The 15,606-nt window shown below is 43.4% G+C and overlaps 1 protein-coding gene across 3 annotated transcripts; it reads left to right on the top strand.

The window, feature by feature from the left end:
* Positions 1–1,756: 1,756 nt before the first annotated feature.
* Positions 1,757–10,445, top strand: sra1 (steroid receptor RNA activator 1). Of its 3 annotated transcripts, none has more exons than XM_086308099.1 (6): positions 1,757–1,963; positions 3,392–3,505; positions 4,449–4,535; positions 4,611–4,774; positions 9,547–9,655; positions 9,740–10,445. In XM_086308099.1, exons 1-6 carry the CDS (start codon positions 1,939–1,941, stop codon positions 10,081–10,083), a joined length of 843 nt encoding a protein of 280 aa, XP_086164225.1. In that variant the 5' UTR covers positions 1,757–1,938; the 3' UTR covers positions 10,084–10,445. The 3 variants fall into 3 exon arrangements, with proteins under 3 accessions (XP_086164225.1, XP_086164227.1, XP_086164226.1); XM_086308100.1 differs by having other exon boundaries at positions 1,921–2,043; XM_086308101.1 differs by lacking the exon at positions 4,449–4,535.
* Positions 10,446–15,606: the final 5,161 nt, after the last annotated feature.

The following is a 15,606-nucleotide window of genomic DNA, read 5'->3' as shown; positions in this document are numbered from 1 at the left end:
GGTAAACAGTCAACTCGAGGCACTTCATATTGTACAGTAGACCCTACAATAACACATACAGAGAAAAACCCAACAATCATATGACCCCCAATGAGCAGCACTTTGGCGACAGTGGGAAGGAAAAACTCCCTTTTAACAGGAAGAACCAGGCTCAGGGAGGGGTGGGGCCATCTGCTGTGATTGGTTGGGGTGAGAGAAGGAAGACAGGATAAAGACATGCTGTGGAAGAGAGACAGAGATTAATACTCCTCCAGATTTGGAGGTCTGATTCTCATTCCCACTGTTTCACACTCGGCTGCAAACCGTTCCAGTGCGAGCTGGAGGCCAGCACTCCATGAAGCCAACAGAACCACATTTTTTTACAAAAAAACAAAGAAGAGACTCTGAGACCACCCAGTGAAGCCTTCAGACACTTCGCTACGCCTAGACGTTCTGTCCATAAAAGTTATGAAGAGAATCGATGACAGAGGGCAGCCCTGGCTGAGTGCAACACCCACTGGAAACCAGTCTGACTTATTGCCGACTACGCGGACCAAGGTTGTATTAGGATGGCATGGCCTGCTTCAGAGACAGGGATGATAAATATGAACAAGTATCTCTGCCTGGTTTTAGACATCCAGCAGTTAATGTCATCAGTGCAGCTGACAGAGGTCACATCATAAGATCATCTGCACGGAACAGCAGGAGATGTTGTGGTTCGTTATGATTGTACCAAGTGGGAGCATGTAGAGGCTAAAGAGCAGTGGACCGAGGACAGAACCCTGAGGAACCCCTGACTGGAGTGTGATTACTTTGACCGTTAGATATGGTGACAGGCAATTCATTTTGTTTGTTTTCAAATCATTTGCTGAGAAATGAAAGATTATAAATGATTAATTATCAGTGGCTCTAAGAGGTGTGACACAGATGTGACAGGTTGGTGGGGTCGAGTACAGAGACTGTAACTGATGAGGAACTTCAGGTGAGAAAGTTTAAAAATGGTCTTGTGGAGTTGAACCTCTATTTCCTGGATCAAAGTTTCACTTTTCACTTCACTAACGGGAGCACGATACACGGTTATTAGTTTGACTTTCACAATAAAATACTCCAGAGATCAACTAATGACTGCATCCAGGTTCATTAGTTTGTTTACAGTCTCGCTCTCTCTTTATTTCAGGCTCACTGCGTGTCTCACTACGTCATCATATCTGTGACACAGCGGCCACGTGTCCCGGAAATGTTTGTAATGCTGGGAGTTCGTGAAGCTCGAGACATTTCAAGATACATAACCATTTCCTTTTCAAAGTAAAAGCCTTAACATTAAACGTAAGAACATGTTTAAACGCAACACTATAATCGTTTATTTTATTTTCTAGTTTCTGGGCTTTTACTAACATTTATAAATTATTAACTCTAAAAAGTCATCTTGTTTCTTTGTTTGCTTGTCATAATCAGAAAACATGTATATTTACTCACTTAAGTAACTCAGTTATTGTATAATATTATTGTTAAATGTTATATTTTTATTATTTTATCATAGGTTATTATTTTATATGCAGCAATTTATTTTATTCCAATAATTCAGTGGTGACAGAAGAGTTTTCTCTGTTTTTGCACATCTATCTCACCTTGAACAAGAAAAAATACATATAAAAATGCATATCCTTTCTAATATTGGTCTGTGTAAATGCTATCATATTTATTCAGAGTGATATTAGAAAAATATAAAATAAATAAACATTTCAAGAAACGTTTATTTTGAAGCTGGACCGGAAACCGTTCCCCGTGCAGTCTGACGCGGGCCCGGCGTGTCCCGTCCACAGCAGGACTCTGTGTCGGTTTACTTTAAGTTTAATTTGGACCAAAGTTGCCCCGAAGCTTCGGTCCCTGTTTAGCTCGGTGGATTAGCCTCCCGGTTAGCTTAGCCCAGCTTCCCGCCGCTGCTCTCTGGACTCCAACATGGAGGACATGTACGTTAAACCCGGTGAGTTTCCTCCTCCCGGCACAGAGCGGCTCTGCCTCCATGAAGAAGGACATTAATGTTAATGAACGGCGTCGTGCCCGGTAACGATCTGCTCTCCTCTCATCGCCTATTAACAGAACACAATGACGAACTTCATTCACAAATCTGTGAATTTAACGTTTTTAGGACTACAGGCTGTAAATAAATAGCGTGTAAACATAATCTGTGTCAGGTGCCAGTTATTGGGTTGTTATTCGACATTCGGCCAGCAAACAATCCATAAAATAGAAATGGAGGGTTAGTGTTTTATTTAACGGTAACGGGCTGTTGCGACTTGTATGAGTACGTGTAAGGTTACATTTGAATTTATGTCTGATTTAAACATGCCGATTTCTCTATGAGTGGAGTCTGCGTGTTCAGAATGATGAACCGGAGTTTGGTTGGACTGGCTGGACACGTAAATGAGTCCGCCTGCTCAGCTGGAACAGAATCACCTGAGAGCCAGGTAGTACAAGACTGCAATCACGTGGTCAGCTGACTCCGAAGGGAGTCTGTGTTTATCTAACATCAGAGACACCGCGCGTGGAAAGAAAGACGAGACGAACCTCGTTCAAAAACCTGTTAGTTTTACATTTCGCGGAAGCTTCAGCCAGCTAACACACACCTGGTACCTGTAAATGTTAGTGTTTCTTAATCCTGAGTGTATTTAGGTTCGGCTCACGAGTCATGCACCAGATGATCATCATCCAGGTGCAAACAGGAGTTTCATTTGATGTTTCCACAAACTGAAAGTCCTGATCAGGTTATAGCGGAAATCACGTGATCAGTGACGGCTCGATAAACGACCTGACTGACCTCCTTATGTTTACACACACGTGGACAACGTTAGTGTTGCTGTTTTTAGATTCCAGAGCTGCTTTCATTGATCAGTTATTGATTACGAGGCATCAGATGGTGTGTTTCTGTCTGACTGATGAGGGTCATTGATCACATGAACAGCTTCAGCCATCTGTCACAGGGCAAACTGAGATATTGATCCCAGTGTGCTTTAAATTAGAGGATGGATCATGTGACCAGTGAGGGGATCAATAATCAGTCACTGAGTCACAGTAACGAATCTCCACAAACCTTCTCCTGCGTGATGTGGGTCCATGAACCTCACACCATCTCACCTTTACCTGAAACGTCCCAGGTGGAAGGACCACGTCTTTATCTGAGTTCTGCAGACTGTCAGGTCCCTGCCGTCAGCAGTGTTCTCAAAAGTAGAAACGCTCTTCGCTGTTGTTCAGACTCCATTTTTAATTCCATAAAGTAGAAAGCGGCGTGAGCTCGGCCCTTCAGGTGTTTCAGGAAGCATTTGTACGGGGAGCAGTGGAGCAGACGTGACTGCGTGCAGCTCTTACTGAGGAACGTTTAGAGCTGGTTTAAAACTCCCAACTCTTTGAGCAGGTAACCAGGAGCGGGGCTGGAACGACCCCCCTCAGTTCTCCTATGGCCTTCAGGTGGCCCACGGACCACAGAGGAACCTCCTCAACAAGAGACCGCCTCCAGCGCTGACCTCAGGTACGAACAGTAGTGATGTGTCGCTCGATAACGAAACAGCTCTTATTGGGAGCCGTGTTTCTTTTTTTTTTCCTCGCACTTTTTTTTGCTTCACGCCGCACGTGAGCCTTGTGTTTGCGGTGAGCAGAGGGGGGAGGGGCGGCAGTTACACTCACAGTAGCACAGGAACAGAGCGGGAGGGAGAGAGAGAGAGCCGGGGGCAACAACGAGACGACATGGTGACATTAGAAAGGTCGAGCAATGAACATGAGTGACACCAAGAAAAGAAGCAACATCTGTGTGTGAGTCTGCAAGAAGACACTGTCGTACAGAGCTGCACAAACAACCTGCAACCTGACAACTGTCCACCCATCAGTGCAGGGGGAGATAAAACACAGTCAGCTGAGTGTGATATTAATGAAGGTGCCAGTGTGTCTGCAGCAGCATCGTGCAGTACACCACCACCACCACCCTGATCCAACCCACAGCTCTATGAGAGCGTTTGCAGAAGTCTGACCCAGCAAGACACGACTCGGCTGATAAAGACCTGCAGACATGACCGCACTTGATTTCCAACTATTTTCAGTTGCTGATGTTAAAGGATTCAGAAAGTTTGTTCACTGAATCCTGTGAATGCACTTCCAAACAATCCTGCCTGCATGACGGAGAATGTGCGTCTGCGCTTTGTTTTGCATATTTTCATTTATAGTGTTTTGTGTTGTTAAGTAGTTAATAGCAGAATTGTAAATAGTTGGTTTTTGTATTTTATAATCTATGTTTTACATTTTATGGAGTGAATCAGTATTTCATTTTGTCCATAATTTTATGTTGTTGTTGATAATAAATTGATTAAAGCAATAAAACAACCTGAAGAGCTGGAATTCCCATCACTAACAAACAGTCAGCTGATCCTCCTGCTGCTAAGAACTACAACCAGATACTTAATAATGACCTTCACCTACAGGTGCAGGAGCCCCACCTGCAGCCCCTCCCTCCTCCAACCCTCTCGCACCACCTCCCTGTGCTGTAGCTCCGCCTCTACTCAACCCAGGTAAGAAAGGTTTGTAATGAGATGTGGTGAGTTTACACCTGACAGCTGAGACATTTGTTGTTTGGTTTCTCCCAGCTGGACCTCCACCTGGTGCCGTGGCCACGCCCCCTCCTCCTCATCTGGGGCAAATGAGGACTAAGAGAGAGGCTGCGATCAGCCAATCAGAGAGTGAGCCTGAAGTTGAGGGCGTGATGTCGGTGCTGAACGGAGCGCTCGCTGCCTGCAGACGCGCTGTGAAAGTGAGTTCAAAATATGACGTCATTCAGGGGTAAAACCGCAAAGGATTCTGGGAACTCGTGGCAAGCAGTACTAGCGCACGCAGGCTTTCACATGAAAACAGTCACAGCGATAAAAAGAAACCAAAAATGGCAAGAAGCTGTTGTATTATTAACTGCAGTAGCCGGTCGCATGACAGCCACGGGAAGCCGATGGGGTAACAAAGAGCCACGGGTGGTCGGGACTGCAGCCATTCAAAGACCAAATACAACGTCCCAGAACGCTCACAGGTTATCTGCTCCAAGCATTCCCACACAGCTCAGTCTGCTGTTGTGCAGTGATTCTTCAGATAAGGGACAAAGCATGTCCGGCAGATAAAACCCAGTTTTGTGGTTAAAAACATGCATACAAGTGTTGCCCAGCTGCCTAAAAGACAAGCCAGGGCAATGTTTATACAACAAAACTATGATTTTGCATTTTTTATACATATATGTTTATTTTAAATGGTACAACACATTACCAGTAAATCCACTGTCCACAAGCAGGTGTGATGATATTAAAATACAGAAAACAAATTAAAATTAAACATCATGGCTCTCGTCACTGAGTATTTACCTTATATGTTATCAAAATATGACATTGAAAATTTATTTTTACTTATTTTTTAAGTGATTAAAATCGTGTCCAGAGTTTTTCTCAACACCATCAGATTTTTTCAAAAGTGCAAAAAAATCAGGAATTATTGTGGACAGCTTGCACTCTGAGGACCCCTTTACCACTTCCTGTTTGAGACACATGCCATGAGGTCATTGCTGCGATAATGTTTTTATTGCATTTATTGCACACCTTTCTGATAAAACTCTGTCACAACCACGGTCGATGTAATCCCAGATTTAATTCTTTTTTCTTGTAAAAAGCCTCATTTAGGTAGACTGTAGAGGCCGTAAGCAGCTGATGAACAACAAGATGGCTTCTGTCAGAAAAACATGTGTTATGAGAGAAAGTCGGGTATGTTGTCAGCACCATCAGGACTTTTGTCTGATGGTGCTGACAAATGTCACAAAAGTGTCCTATTCACCATTTATATGAAGTTATTTTTATTAATATTTCAGTCATATTACTTCCTGTGTATTTTACTGATATTTCTGCTTCACAGATGTGCCAAATATTATCGAATTTGCCTGATCTTGAATCTCATTGTTTATGTTTACATTATTAATCCTGTGGGAAAATGCTTAGTCCTCTGCATTGGACCCATTCACTCAGTGATGCAGTGGGCAGCTACCGATCCAGGTTAGCCGCTGTTCGTTGGATTTGAACGCCCAACCTTCCGATCATGTGGCATCTGCTGAGCTAGCTGTGCCCGAGAGCTGGTCTTTAAGTGATGATGTATGAATCCTGCTTCCAGGCCCAAACTACTCTGTGTTTATTAAGCCTGTTAAAATGTTTTAATGCTTTTTATCTTGTTCTGTTACATCTGAACAAGCCCCTAAAAACAGCCAGTGATCACTGTCAGCCTAACCATCAGGAACCCTGCATTAACTTTTATCAGGTGGAAAAAAGTTAGCTTTCATCCTCCAGCTTCACTGTGTTTATGCTAACATAGCTGTGTCGCTAGCAATCACGTAGCACATCATTATATAGCAGCTAGCCCAACTTCAGTAACCCTACAAACGTCACTGCTGTTTAGTTTTCTGTCTTCATTTATGTTGGAAGTGGCAGCAGAGCTGGTGTATCATGCTCAGGTGGAAACAATCTAACTTCTAACTGTTAAATTTCATATATTCTGTTTTCATGGATGCCTGGATGTTACACCTGGTAGAGCCACACTGATCATTTTATTACAGATGAAAGAATTTAGACAGTTTGTAACTCTGAGTGATGCTGCAGACTTCCTGTGACTTTGGGACCTGCAGCGGAGTTTGGACCTGGAATCAGCTAATGGCATCAAACTTAAAGACCGGATAGCATCTCTATTGCTTAATGCATAATTGTGTTGTGAATATCCATCCTTAATCTGTATAAATGCACATGCTTCAGAAAAATTATAGTAATTACAAAATGGTACATTTCAGGCTAGAATAGCAAAGGGGAAGCTGTCAGAGGAACGGAAGAGAACGAACAATGATATATAAAAAAGAAGGAGAGAAAACATTAACAGCCAGCCTGAGTTGAAGAAAGAGTTTCTCATAAAGTGAAAGATGGAGAAAAAGAGTGAAAAAGAGAAAAATAAAGAACATCAGTGATCTGAAAGGAAGAGAAATAAGTCAGAAGAGAAGGTTTTGGAAACAAGCACAGAGACAAAAGGAGAGAAAGTCCAGCAGCGTCTAAACACAACCACAGAGAACTTTAGGAATCAGCAGCAGGCGGCTGCTTGCTGGTGAACTATTAAGATGCAGAACTTGACGTGTGCAAAAACAGAATTGTTATGATGCGTCTTGTGATATTACAAAGGTTGTTAAGGTTTAATGGTCATTTTGAAAGAAATAATATCTTGTTTTCTTCTCGTGTGTCACCACCGTCAGACGTTGTCAACTCCATAATATGGAGTTTTTGTTTATCTTTCTCTTTTGAAGAACCATATATTTTCCTCCCTCATGATCTTCCAATAAAAATACTCAATTTTCTCAATAAATGCTACCAAATATGATTGTTTCTTATTCAGATTAAATACAAGCTTCTGAAAATATGTATGACTGTAACTCTAATAATAAAAAGCCAAAACAATCTTACTTTTAAACCTGGTATAATTACTTTGAAAACATATGTGCATAAACAGTAGAACAGAGAAGCTGCTAATAGTCAGAAGAGCTGAAACAACTTCATTTAAAATATATTTTTGACGGTGTTGACAAAAACCTCGCACTTCTCCAGCAAAAACATAAATTATTAAAAATTGTTACACCTGGGAGACCAAAACATGGTGAGACAGCCAAAAGTTTGGGTAACAATTATATACAAATATGTTTTTGAAAAATCAAAAAATATATTTTAGAAAATTAAAACCTGTTTTGTCCCTAATCTCAGGAATCACTGGTTGTTAATACGTCATTTTTCTTATAGGTTATAGGTTACAAGCAAGTCTGGCGCTGAACAGAAATGGTCGCGCTATGCTCCTTTGTTTATTGTGCATAAATAGTGAATTGTCCTGACACAATATTGCGTTTCGCTTCTGTTATTACCATGGTACCCTGACAAAAACATATACTTTTATTCACAGGGTAAAACAGTTGTTTTGTATCACTAATAGCCAAGTGCGATTACAGCATACAGTATTATTGTCACTGCTACATTTCTGTAATGAACCAGAAATTATTTCCACTACTAATTAATTACCGTTGAGCTCAAAGGTCCTATTAATAAACTGTTAACGAATGTGTATTTATGACGATGATTTGTGAGACTGGTAAACTTATGATACGTACGATGGTCTTTCGTTCAGTTTATTTCAAGGTCCTGCACCCATCCGTCGGTAAACTGTACCTGGGCTTGTTGCAGTGACCTGAAGTTACTAAACTTCATGAGTGTATGCACTCACTCCAAGAACCGTATGATTATAAATCTGAGCGTGGTGAAAGTTGGGCAGCACGCTGACGTCTTTTGTCCCTCTGTGTGCTCGTAAGGGTCTGACCCTTTCACTCCTTTGATTTTTTTCCTCGTATCTTTTCTTTGACTTTTCATCAAGTCCGTCTTTGTACGGACCGGCATTGTTCTCCTTCGTTTTGTACATTCCTTTTTGGGGGGCAAAGAAAAAGCAAGAAGGTTTTGGAACCAGAGAATGAACGTTTTGCGGTGCTGCAAACGCTGGCGTTTGATGCATTGCTTTGATTGTTTGCCACGAGGTCCCGGCATGCAATGCACGAAAGCCATGTGGTCTGTCAATCTCTATATATTACATCAGCAGGGGGCGCCACCACGTCGCAGTGAATGTTACTGTAGCACAAAGTGACCTTTGACCCCGAGCTGAAACTTTGGCTGTGTCCCAATTCAGGGTCTGCAGCCTTAACGGTCTCAAGGACCGCCCACTCAAAGACCGCTAAGGCCGGAAGTGCGAGGCTTGTGAAACGGGACGGTCTAGCCTCCGTCGCGCTGCCCAGCTTGCCTAGCAACCATGATACTAACTGGAAACGTTTCACACAGCTTTGTTTGACAGAGATGAAGGAGAACGTGTTTTGTTCGTTTGTTTCTACACGAGCTCTGTGTGGTTTAATGAGGCTGAGACCACACGACTGTCAAACATGATTCCTGTGCTGAACAGTCGTTTAAGATTAGCTAGTAATTAACAATTAGCTGCTGTTGTTCATGAGACTAAAGTCATCTCACTGTGGTAATGTAAATATAATATGGCCAATATTATAGTTATTATATTAATCATTATTAGTTATTACAGCAGTGAGCTTGAACTCTGGGTCAAAGATTCAAGTTGCATTTATTTATTTGTCCTGTCACCTTAAATCTTCACTCAAAGACAAGTACCTGTGACAGTGTATATGCAGATGTTTTATATATAAGAGACAAATGTTGTTCTGTCTACACCGCCACATCCTTGAAATTCAGGGAAATGAAGGACGCGTTTGAGGCTGCATTTTGAGTCTGCGGCCTTTAAGGCTGCAGACGCTGAGTTGGGACACAGCCATTATCTTCATCAGAGAAATAACCAGATGTTTCAAATCACCTCTGAGCGTCAGTCTCACCTGCAGTACCAGGTTGGGCCACCGAGAGGCCAACGAGTCATTTCCTTTTCTGTTAACACAAAAATGTGTTTAACTCAGAGCGACCTTTGACCTGTGTGCAGGCTCAGGTGTGTAATGAAGTAGCAAAGCGCCTTCACCTGATGGAGGACAGCTGGAGGTCGGGTAGACTGAGCCTTCCTGTCAGGAGGCGCATGGACACCCTGTCTGCAGGTAAGGTGTCTCACTGCACACCTGTGTGATCACACAGGTGAGTGTTCACTCACCTGTGTGATCACTCGTCTGTTTGTCTCTCAGAGTTACAGAAGGGTCGCTGGGACGCGGCTGATGACATCCATCGCTCTCTTATGGTTGACCATGTGACTGAGGTTAGCCAATGGATGGTTGGTGTCAAACGACTCATTGCTGAAACCCGAAATCTGAGTCCAGAACTGCTAGAACCACTTCAGAAAGTGAGAGGGCTGGTCGAGGACTCCGCAGAACCTGTCCGAGAACCGGTCAAGGAACCTGGAGAACTCCAGCAGTCTTTACAACTAGTCCAGAAGGAGGAAGAACCAGACTCAGCAGAACCATTCCAAGACCCAGTAGAACCAGTCCAGAACCCCGTAGAACCAGTCCAGGACCCCGTCTCGGAGTCCTAACTGTCCAGGACTCCTCTCTTGACAAACTCTGGCGCTTTCACCAGGATTTGCTGCTTTAATTCTCACCATCATGTACTTAAAAAATACTCTGGACTTTGGCCACTCCCAGCGGCTAAGCCTGGTAATCTTGGTATTTTGGGATTTTGAACTTAATCTTCCTGGACTGTATTGGGAACTTTGGACCGTAAACAAAGTCGCCCCTGATTCTGCTGCTGAAGCTCCTCCCCCCACTGTAGCACCCTGCCATGGTTCTGTTTCTCTGGCATCTTTCTGGTGAAACCTGGTTTCAGGATGAGTGTCGGGTCCTGATCAGGTGGATCCTGTTTCTGTCTGATGTGAGAATAAATCTGGTTTCTGTCCTCGATCTGTGTCCGCCTCTTTAATGCTCAATGACTGACTGTTTCCTGATCCAGAACCACCAACATCGGGTGTAAAAGTGTCATTAGTTTCTAAGTTTAGGACGGAGCTCAGCCACCCACCCGTGGAGGTCCTCGGTCACCTGGGTCATGGTGAGACTACCTGATAGGAACTGGACTTTTTTTAATTTGTAGGTTCTTGAAGATATTTAACCCGTCCTCTGAAAGGCTTCTTCAGTTCTAAACGCTGGTGGTCCCACGTTACCCGGGTCCCACCTGGCCCCAGGTATGTCACCACCCTGTCAGAGGAAAGGTCAAACATCTTCAGACAGAGTCCACAGGACAGCTGAGGTTTGTTAGGACTGTGTTTACTGTGACATGTAATCCAAAAATGGCATTAAAGATCACCTCCAACTAACCAATCAGATCTCTGGAAAATGATATAATTCCCTGAAGCCTCAGAGGTCAGACAGCCAGAGCGCTTGTGTTTGATGGTCAGTTCAGAGGAACTTTACTCCAGCCGTGTTCCTGTTGGCTGCAGCAGGATTTTAAAGTATATGTGTGGTTCCATGTGGTATTACCTGTAATAGTAGGACACGATCCTGGGCGGACGCGTGCTCGCTCTCAGGGCTGCGGTGGAAAGCGGAGCTGGTCTCACGATGAGGTGGACCAGGCTGTGACGAGCTCTCGGCTGTGCTACCTGCTTCATCCTGATCTGATGTCATCCTGTCTGTGTTCCTGATTGGTCCGATGCTGCCTGCAGCCCTCCTGCCGACTCACTTGTAGCTACATTAATAAATCCTGGATTGACCAATGGAGTCGATAACTCCCTGTGACCTCTGACCCTGACCGATGATAGATGAAGCTGGCCTGACCAGAGGTGTGAGGTTACCTGCTAAGTCACCATGGTAACTAAGCACAGGTTACAGAGCGCTGTGATGATCACAGCCTTATTTTATCTGTGTGACATTGAGATGGACCGAGCAGCGAAGGAAACTTAGCCACAGGTGAAAGTCCAAAAACAAGAGATTTTTTATTAAACCCCAAAACATCATAGTTCAATCCTGCAAAAAGATTCAAAATGTTGGGCCCATAAATAATAATCAGCTAATCAGCCCACAAAAGGGGTAAAACACACAAAACCCAACTGAAACTAACATCATGAACTTCGATCCCCCCCATGGTCCCGAGGTATGGAATGAGCCAATCTGCAGTTTTCCATCAAGGCTTGCTCCGCCCCTTTTCCACCTCTTGGCTCCTCAATCAAGGGACTGGAGCAGCTGCAACTAAGGTAACTCAGAAAACAAAGATTAATCATACATAACAGTGTAAACTGAAATGTGCGCACTTATTGTAGAATGCAGTGTTATGTGGATACGTGAATTAACTCTAAACCAAAACCAGTTCTTCATTGTCCTGTAAATTAATCCCTATATTTAAAGAAAGACAGATGTGAATGCAACGTTATGTATAAGCCTCAGCACTAATATACATGTGTGTGTGTATATCTACATATATATTCGTATCTGTAAATGAAAATATATGTAGTGTGTGTATATATTGTTTTTTTTGTTTTATATGTCTGAAACAAATAAAGATACAATACAATACAATACAATGGTGATATTACCCCTGTGTGGCTGTAAGTGCAGCCATCACACACATGTTCCTCTGATAACGGCTGTGACTGGGGGAGGCGGAGCTCAGTCGATCCCCTTGATGTGAGCGCGCTCAGATCTTGGAGCAGGAAGTTCACAGAGAAGGCTGATGCCCAGCTGACCTCTGACCTGAGGGTTCAGCTTGAACACAAAGCCGGGCTTTGATGATCCGGCGTCACAGCTGCTTTGATGACAAACTCATGAAACAAAGTTTGAAAGATGATTAGAAACATTAGAAATATTTATAGGTTCCTTATAAATGTGTCTGCTAGCATGAGCTTCGTTTAGCTCACCCACCCCTGTCTTTGATTTGGTTTCGTCCAGGTGCTCCTGACTGATGCTGAGCGTCCATATGAAAGCACCCGTGGACTGTGTCCCAATTAAGAGACCGCACGCTTGAAGTACGCGCACTACGTACGTTTCATACAGCTTTGTTTGACAGAAATGAAGGAGAAAAATGTTGGTCATTCATTTTTGTTCTGACATCACTTTGATCAGTTGAGTATCTGAGGCTGAGACCACGGGACTGTAAAACATGATTGTTGGGCTTCATGTCTGTGCTGAACAGTCATTTAAGATTAGTTAGTAAATAACAATTAATGTTGTTCATGAGACTAAAGACATCTCACTGTGGTAATGTGAATATAATATGGACAATATTATAGTATTGTCAGATTATTATGTTATCTATCTATTACAGGATATATTACAGCAGTGAGCTTGAACTCTGGGTCAGAGATTCAAGTTGCATTTATTTATATTTCCTATCACTTTAAATCTTCACTCAAAGACAAGTATCTCTGACAGTGTATATACAGATGTATCATATATAAGAGACAAATATTGTTCGTTTAATATGTTGGTACTAAATTTGGTTCAATGCTTACATATAAGCATTGAACCTATTAGAGCACTTCGCTCTCGCTCTGCAGGCCTACTTGTTGTTCCTAGAGTATTTAAAAGTAGAATGGGAGGCAGAGCCTTCAGTTTTCAGGCCCCTCTTCTGTGGAACCAGCTTCCAGTTTGGATTCAGGAGACAGACACTATCTCTACTTTTAAGATTAGGCTTCAAACTTTCCTTTTTGCTAAAGCATATAGTTAGGGCTGGACCAGGTGACCCTGAATCCTCCCTTAGTTATGCTGCAATAGATGTAGGCTGCCGGGGATTCCCATGATGCACTGAGTTTTTCCTTTCCAGTCACCTTTCTCACTCAGTATGTGTTAACAGACCTCTCTGCATTGAATCATATCTGTTATTAACCTCTGTCTCTCTTCCACAGCATGTCTTTATCCTGTCTTTCTTCTCTCACCCCAACCAATCACAGCAGATGGCCCCGCCCCTCCCTGAGCCTGGTTCTGCCGGAGGTTTCTTCCTGTTAAAAGGGAGTTTTTCCTTCCCACTGTTGCCAAAGTGCTGCTCATAGGGGGTCATGTGATTGTTGGGTTTTTCTCTGTATCTATGAAGCGCCTTGAGGCGACTTTTGTTGTGATTTGGCGCTATATAAATAAAATTGAATTGAATATATGTGTAACAAGCAAATGTGCGAGCTGTGATAACTGTGTCTGATAGAATGAAGAGTAGACTGATATATGAAATATTCCTTTATTGGGTGAGAAAATCAGACCATGTCATAACTGCTGTAAGTCACACAGAATAGATATCAGAGCCTTAAACAGGCTGACGTCTGCTAAATGGGTCAAACTGGGCAGAAAGTCTACAAACACATAACATCCTTATAGAATATGATGTAACACTATAGATCAACTTTCCTCAGAATATATAAAGCATATAAACAGTTACAGCAATATGATGCAACAAACACAGCAGCTACTGATCCAAAATACTCAAAGCTTCATAGAACTGAAACCAACATTTATTTTAGCTCCATTCTGCTGCAGATACAGACTTCAGTAGTGCGCGTAGTTCAAGCATACGGTCTCTCAATTGGGACACGGCCCCAGTGTTAGCTAGCTCACTTCATCTGTAACAGGAAGTAATGTGTGTGTGTTGCTGACACGTGTACCTGTGACCTGCTGCCACACAGATCACACCTCAGGCTCAGCTGTCCCACTCACAGCTCCCCACACCCACACTGCTGACACTAAGCCAGCCCACTCACACCTGAGCAAGCAGGTGAGCTCTTTTATGTAAAAAAACTTGTCTGACTGCAGGAGGCCCCTGGGAAATGTTTTTATTCAACGCACAATTTATTTTGTAATAATACATTTTCATTCTAAGCCACATAAACAGAATGCTGCTCTGCATAGATTCAGTGAGCCAGATTAAAACCTGCTTTTATTTCCACTCAGGACAGAGACATGTTTTACTTTGATATACTAACTGATGATGTTTATTCTGAGAGGACTACAGATCAGCAGCAGGTGTGCAGAAATCAGACCAGCAGGGGGCAGCAGAGGACAACACCCACAGCAGAACTTCACAGACACGGTGACAAACCAGCCCGGGAGCTCCAGCAGGTACGGGAGCCTGGAGGTTGATGTAGCCGATCTTCAGCCAATCAGACGTGAGCCCCAAGAAGAGAAGTGAGCAGGCAACAGCAGAAGCTGATGAGCATGAAGTCTTTGTGTTTACTCCTCAGACTGATCTTTAACTGCTAACCCACAGAACCCTGGAACTGTCAGTCTGAGGCCACGCTGAGAAACGAGACACATCGAAGGCCTTTTCACAACAATATAACATTTACTCAAACTAAATAATGTAATCTGATTACAATGAGACACCTGTTTGAGCTACTGGCAGCAGTAATGAGTCTTTAATGTCTCACTGGTGTGAACTTCTCAGCTCAGAAGAGAAATTGTTTAAAACTGTGATCATACAGCACAGCTTTCAGTGTTAAACCTGCCGTCACACCTGTGACACTGAAGACTCACTGCTCTCTGTGCATGACTCATCCTGTTGGAGGGTCTCTTCTGCTCATCGGATTAAACCCAGACTTAATCTGACTGATGGATGGATGCATGGATTCATGGATGGATGGACAGATGGATTCATGGATGAAATGATGGCTGGAGGGATGGATGGGTGGATGCATGGATGGATGGATGAAGGGGTGGATGGATGGATGGATGGATGGATGGATGGATGGATGGATGGATGGATGGATGGACTGATGGATGGATGGAGGGATGGACTGATGGATGGATGGAGGGATAGAGGGATGGATGGACCAATGATGGATGGATGGATGGATGGACCAATGATGGATGGATGGATGGATGATGGATGGAGGGATGGACTGATGGATGGGTGGGTGGAGGGATGGACTGATGGATGGATGGATGGATGGAGGGATGGACTGATGGATGGACCGATGGATGGATGGAGGGATACAGGGATGGATGGACCAATGATGGATGGATGGATGGACCAATGATGGATGGATGGATGGATGATGGATGGATGGATGGATGGATGGAGGGATGGACTGATGGATGGACCGATGGATGGATGGAGGGATACAGGGATGGATGGACCAATGATGGATGGA

The sequence above is a fragment of the Aulonocara sp. 'chitande type north' Nkhata Bay genome, linkage group LG10 (genome assembly GCF_057382095.1).
Source record: "Aulonocara sp. 'chitande type north' Nkhata Bay isolate Kocher_YH1m ecotype deep benthic linkage group LG10, A_spYH_male_GT1.1, whole genome shotgun sequence".
Classification (NCBI taxonomy): domain Eukaryota; kingdom Metazoa; phylum Chordata; class Actinopteri; order Cichliformes; family Cichlidae; genus Aulonocara; species Aulonocara sp. 'chitande type north' Nkhata Bay.
Note: the sequence above shows the minus strand (reverse complement) of the source record. Positions and strands in the feature narration are given on the sequence as shown.